The sequence below is a fragment of the Zingiber officinale genome, chromosome 11A (genome assembly GCF_018446385.1).
Source record: "Zingiber officinale cultivar Zhangliang chromosome 11A, Zo_v1.1, whole genome shotgun sequence".
Classification (NCBI taxonomy): domain Eukaryota; kingdom Viridiplantae; phylum Streptophyta; class Magnoliopsida; order Zingiberales; family Zingiberaceae; genus Zingiber; species Zingiber officinale.
In genome coordinates, this window is record NC_056006.1 from 92,712,943 (window position 1) to 92,719,738 (window position 6,796).

At 41.8% G+C, this 6,796-nt stretch overlaps 1 protein-coding gene across 1 annotated transcript; it reads right to left on the minus strand.

Annotated features, from left to right (window-relative positions):
- Positions 1–658: 658 nt before the first annotated feature.
- On the minus strand, positions 659–6,006 carry LOC122031903 (chitin-inducible gibberellin-responsive protein 1-like). The gene is made up of 2 exons (XM_042591124.1): positions 5,847–6,006; positions 659–2,697 (listed from the first exon to the last, which is right to left on the minus strand). Exon 2 carries the CDS (start codon positions 2,390–2,392, stop codon positions 1,082–1,084), a length of 1,311 nt encoding a protein of 436 aa, XP_042447058.1. The 5' UTR covers positions 2,393–2,697; positions 5,847–6,006; the 3' UTR covers positions 659–1,081.
- Positions 6,007–6,796: the final 790 nt, after the last annotated feature.

Consider the following 6,796-nt stretch of genomic DNA (forward strand, 5'->3'; position numbering starts at 1 on the left):
GTCTTGTTGCTCCGCGTGATCTCTTTTCTCTCTTCCTCTTCTTCCGCGTTTTAGAGGTTGAGAGGTGTTGCCCTCTCTTTGCGTAATAATTGGTATTAGAGCGGGGTGATTGAATGCTTGCACCCTCCCCGCAAACATTCAGTCATCCTAACATGCTTCGGACCTCTCCGCGAGTATCCAGTCACCTTGACCTGTTCCGAGCCTCCCCGCATCAGAAAAAGTCAGGATGACTGAATGCTTGCGGGGAGGCCTGGAGCAGGTCAAGGTGACCGGATACTTGCAAGGAGGCAAGTAGGTCAGGGTGACCGGATGCTCGCAGGGAGGTCCGAAGCAGGTCAAGGTGATCGGATGTTCACGGATAGACCCAAAGCAAGTCAAGATTGACCGAATCAAGCTGCTTACGGGGAGGCCCAGAACATATCAAGATGATTGGATGCTTGTGGAAAAGGCCCGGATGTGGATGCTTGCGGGGAGGTCCAAAGCAGGTCAATGTGACAAGATGCTCACGGGGAGGCCCGAACCATGAGTCCCACATTGAAAAAATTTGATAAAGATCATGAGGTTAAAAGGATGCATGAATCATGAGGTTAAAAGGATACATGATATCTCCATTGGCATGAGATTTTTTTAGGAGAGCACAAAGTAAAGTCATGAGAACTTAGATTAAAAGTGGATAATATTATATCATTGTGGAGATATGTGGATATTCTTTGGATACAATGGAAACTGTGTTCTTTCTACATCTGGACACAGAACATTTCGTGCTCAGTTATTTCCTTCCCGGCCGGAAAGTAATTGCCTGTTTTCGCCGGCGTTGCGCCGCTGCTTTTCTCTCTTGTGAGTATTTGTTGGTTACGTGATGATTAAGTCCGACAAAAGGAAGAAATCTGCTTGATGGAACGAGGAAAAGTAGCCGACTGGTGCGGCTTTTCCCAGATAAACAGGTTGTCCAAGGCATCTGATCGACTTACTCTGATTTGTTCAAGACATTAATTCCGATGAAATAAAACACACAGTATAAATCAATCTCCATGTGTCTAAAACTAAAAAGGCTCTTCCTGTGTCTGCTACAGTTGTACGATCAGTGCCATGCAGACGCTGAGATCAGGTTCCTGTTCTTCCATCCTAAGAGCAATGCCCCACCCTTCTCCACTGTTGTATAATTATCGGAGTAATAGCCCAACATAGTCTTTATGACCGAGTTCACATACGAGCTCAGTGGATAGGGCTTGAAGCCTGCCATGGTGAGCCTGGATCTCCACTTCCCCAGCAATTCATGCCTCTCCACCCTCTCCTTACCGTCACAGGCAATGATATTAACTATGTCCTTCGCCAGGAAGTGCTGTTCCACGCTTATCCTCTCCCTCCTCTCCCTTCCCAAAGTCGCGTCGAGGGATTCAAACATCGCGGAGTAATAATCCAACGTCTCCACGAATCTAGTCAGAAAAGGCGTCGTGTTGGTGTTAGATTCTTGCTCCACCAGAGTGGTAACTTTCGGCGACAATCCCTTTACCAGCCTGAGCAGCCCGTCGCGAGGGTTGTTCACATCGACGCTCTCATCGGGGGTGTGGTGTAGCTGGAGAGTGAAGTTCACAGCAAGCGCCTCCCCAGGTTTGATGTCCAGCATTGCTCTTGTGACCTCACCTCCATGCACTGTTAGGCCGCAGAACTGAAGAGGAATATTGAACTTCTTTGACGTGTGAGAAAACAAGTCCCCGACCAGACGGAGATTTTCTCGTCCATGGTCTGCTGATGGATCGTTTATCCCCGTGATTCGCAAGTGTGGTGCGCCCCTGGGTCTTGCAGCGAATGCCTGTATTAGTGGAACCCATTGGGTTCCTTGAGCAATCTGAAAGTCTATGATGTGGATCGTGTCCTCATCCTTTAGAGCATCGGCAATTGCTCCACTTGCTGCCATGGACCCGAACTTGATGTAAGGGCAGATGTCATGCAAGATGTGTGTGTACGAAGGAAGGCCATCGTCGTCGAGCTCGCGGTATCTCAGGCCACGATAGATGTTGGTGCCTGAAGACTCCTGTTTTGCCACAAGGCCTTCTAGCATATAAGCACCAAGACGCTGGATAGGCTCTCCGGTGATGGAAACAACATTGCGGACTTCTTCAGCAAATGACTTGAATTCCTCCAATTTATTCTCTGATAAAGCATCGGCACACTGAAGCAAAAGCTGTTTCACATTACCACCTAGAGGGTTCATTTCTCGAAGTTTTTTCTCCAGACGGACTTCATGGCTTAGACTCATCTGCTTGCTTTCAGGAGAATCCAGTTGCGTTTCATGGTTCCATGTCCTAGACCGCTGCTTCACAAGCAAGGGCTGTGTGCTTTCATTAAACTCATGAAAAGTGCTAGTAGTCGGTTCGGCATCATGATCCATCAAAGTTGTCTTAATCTTTTGTAGTGCATTCCTCGGTGAGAGGGCAGTTTGATTGGAGCTGAATACCCACTGGAAGGATTGTTTGAATTCTCTGTCTCTGACACTCTGAGAGGATTCAACTGGCTAATCCATCGTGAAGTTCTTCTATGGGACTATGCTGCTTCTGTCTATTTGCTTGGCCGAGACAGGCGCTCAAACGGTTAGAAGGGAGAGCTAGATGAATTGCAAGAGCCAATTTGATCGTATCAAATTTCCATTGTGTAAGCAAAGTTTTTGGGGATGGACTTCTGCAATATATGTAATGCCTGCAGCAGACGATCAACAAAATAGGTTAGTCTCATCATCAAAGGATCAATTACTCGAGAGATATCTGCACATAAGAGGCGAGTACATATAACACTTAAATAAGGAGGGCAATATGCCCAAGCGCCTCCTATTAACATATTGGCATCTAGCTCGCCAAGGTTACAAGAGAAAAACCTTAACAGAACACCAAATTCTGCCTTGCAGCTATAATTCCTAATGTTTTTCTTTAACGAATCCTAAAACAATAATCATTTATGGAAAGGAAGACCAACAATTGAAAATCTCCAGATCTTTTAAGGACAAGGCAAATTTATGGGTACTTCTAAGAATATCCAAATCCTCCCTTGATGTACTCCCTCACGCTAGGAGTCTAGGACCATGCAGAATAGAAGCTATACGAGATATTCTCCATGGCATATGTAAAACAACACATCAATAAAAGTAATCGTAGATTCTGAATATCTTTTTGCCATTGTTCTCCTATTGAGAAATGAGAAGCGTTTATGCAACAATTAATAGAAAACAAGGTTGGATATTTTCTCATTGAATGACTGAGAGATTTTCAATTGAAAATTAATAAACGTGGTTCCAAGTTAATTCCATATAAAATTAAAGGATTTTGGTAATAGTTGTGACAGGCCAGGGTTTAGGGCGCGGCGGTACTTGTAATATTTCTGCTTGGGACACATTTTATTTGATGTTAAATATCATTGGATGGGTTACTTTTTATTGGCATTGGAAACACATATTTGATCAATCAAATAGGAATATTTAGCTAGCTATATTGTAATTTGTCACCTAATTTCTTTATTCTGGAAGAGACAGTATGCTATCTAAGAATCAAAGACTGAGTGAAAAATTATCTAACATACTGAAATAGTGAAACATTGTGAAGATCTTTTTTCCTTGTGAACTATTTACTGAAACCTTAGTAACTGGGCTACTGCAGAATTAGAAGGCTTGAATGACGTCAGTCTAAAAGATGGTATCAGCACATGGAGTAGCCATCTGTAATTCTGTATAAAGAGGGTTTTCATGGATACATATTCCAAAATAGAATAGTTACAAACTGACATCATTTGCATCTGCTAACTCTTTTACAAACACAACCAAGTGAAAAAGGGAGTAGTGAGTAAACATGCAAGCGACTTCTGAAGGTTTTGGCTATATTGAACAAGAATAGATGGAGAATATCTCACTAGTTTAAGTTTTATTAAATATCAAACAAAATAACCAACCCATAATCTTCACTTGCTACTGAGAAAATCACAGAGAGAAAACAGAGACAGAAAGAAAATAGCATTGAAATACTTGTAACCAAGAAATCCTAATGATTCTTCAACAGAAACCTGGAGAAATGTAATTTTGCATGGCAACTAGAATAGAAAATTTCAACCCAAACTTAATTACACAGGAAGTAATGTAAATGAAACCTATCATAGTCAAATCGTATATCAATCACTAATCCCAGAATACTCCTTAAAGGATAAACTATCTCCCATCAACCGCCCCAACTGTGACAAATCAATATATAAGTCAATGGATAATTTATCACAACATAATTTGCAATATCCAAAATCAAACCATATGAAGATTTCGGCTAATTGAGGTGCATTGCAAAGTCAATTGAGTCATAAATCTACTACAATTGGTATGTTCTTAAGCTTTTTCTGCCAATGTTTGGGCTTGTGACGTTAACAATTCAATTTTTCATTGGCTCGGATCAAGATTATTTATACTAGAACTGAGTCCAATATTTGGTGAAGGGAATCAGTACGAAAGGGCTAGGGCTATCTATGATGATAGAACATTCTATCTATTATGTGGTGTGATTTAGAGATTAGGCTTTGAGGACATCAAGTCCTACATGGGAAAGACTGAAAACCATAATTTACTTCACAATTGGCAGGTTTACAAGGCTTCCTGAATCTACTATCACCACTTTGGGCTTAAATATTCTATGCCTATAGTTTAAGTTTGTCAAGTCAGTAAATTTTCTTATGGTCTCAGATAGGGATGATTATCAACTTAACCAACAAGAAGGTATAATTCAAAGACAGATATCAACCTCCATTTCAAAACCAAGTCGTGTTTTGATGCTTAACAGGATAAGTCTTTGACATAAAGCAAACTATTTGGCCTTTCTTTCCCATTTCGTTATCATCAAAGTCAGAAACGTACATCAAACTCTTCAAGTCTAGGTCCCCGATTCCAGCTTTGAATCTTTGACAATAGTTAAAGCACGTCATTTATTTGAGTCCATGCATTTAAACCTTATTTGACTCCATGCATTTAAATTCAACGTCTGAACCCTCATAAAATAATTGCTAGATCAGTAAGGTTGAATGAAGGCAGAATCAATATCCATCGTGCCCCCACGGGTGTGATGCAATGGTAAAAAAAAAATCAAGATTCAAATCCCAATACGAATGAATATTTTGGAGATATGCTTCTGAGTATGCATAAATTGTATTTCGAATTTACCCAACAAACCAGAAGAGAAAATTGTCTACTTATTATCAAAAAAAAAAAAACCTCTTAGAACAGACAATAATCACAGCCTCATTCATTTCCTGCGCGTCCATAAAAATTTAAGAACATCTTTAACCGTTGAAAGAATCCTTAATCATGAAAGTAAACGATTTTCCTTCTGCTTTAAGTAGAAAGTCTTGCTTTCAGACATAGCCTACTTGTGAACTATTTCTACTGTAAGGCTCATGATTTTTCACCACACATTCGATGATTTTACTATTTTAGTGAACCTTCAAGAATACTGCAAGTTTTTCATCTCTTCTTCATTCCCCCCCCCCCCCCCCCCCCCCCAAACAGCATTTAGTAATTAGGAAAAAACAATTAATGAAAAATCTAAAAAGAGGATTAAGCGTATGAAACATAAAATATTTTTTTTCTTTGGGAATCGATTTTTTTTTTCATTCCACAAAACTCTTACTACTTCGAATCAGATGCAAGTCAAAAGCACTTTACTGCTGGTAGACAGTTCAATATCGGATAAATAACAAATCAAATACAACACTTAGAAAATCCACCAAACCTTCAGTAGTAAGAGCAAACGAAATCAACGTCCGGGGACGAAATCGAAACTTGCCCTAAGGAACATAATAAAAGAAATTATTAACGCACAATCTACCTTGTTCCTGCGACCTAGCGTGCTTCAAAATCCCCTCAGCTTGCGTGTCTGCTTTCTCCACTTCTTCCGCCAAAGTTTACCGACGAAGGATATCGAACCTTTTGTCTCCTTACCCAGTTGATTTATACGGCGAAGCCAGAGATGCGGTGACCGTACCATTCCCATCCAAAGATTCCTAAGTCATTTAAAAACCGACCGTCCAACAATACAGATCACGCGGCCATTGATCACTATTCCCCAGTGCACACGCGCTTTCATCACGTACGTGAGGATCACGTGATGTGCAACGTGAGAAACCCTCCGCCGGACACGTGCCCAGTCGGGGCCTCATGCGTCCAACAATACAGATCACGCGGCCATTGATCACTATTCCCCAGTCCACACGCGCTTTCATCACGTACGTGAGGATCACGTGATGTGCAACGTGAGAAACCCTCCGCCGGACACGTGCCCTGTCGGGGACTCATGCGTCGAGCTGGCGATCCGACTGATGTTGATCGAGTACCACCCATTTTGACTCCATCTCCTGATCGTTCATTATGTCGCGCCCCTCGTCTCCTCGGGACGGTACGATAATTAAGACATAGAATATTACTACATGAGATTTTGAGATTGAAATTCGACGTGACCGAGCATAACCTCCCTCATGTCTTGGTCATTTACACTAATGGCTAGTAGTCATCCGTGATTTACCTCCTCCGTGTTAGTCTAGGGACGGGTTGGCGGGGACGCTAGGGGCGAACGAATCACCTTTTATCACATTATGTCACTCCCCTCAATTCTTTCGGATAGATCTAGTGATTAGCGCATGAGGTGTTGTTATAATAAGGTCTGGGATTTGAATTTCGGTAAAGTCGAGATAAACACCTCCCTTATGTACTAGTCACTATTCCAAAGACTAGCCGCTCGTGATTTACCTCTTCCGTATTGGCCCTGAGACAAATTGATGG

Bases quoted from the DNA above. Each gene is read 5' to 3' on its own strand.
- LOC122031903 (XM_042591124.1), bottom strand. From the start codon at position 2,392: ATGGATCATGATGCCGAACCGACTACTAGCACTTTTCATGAGTTTAAT.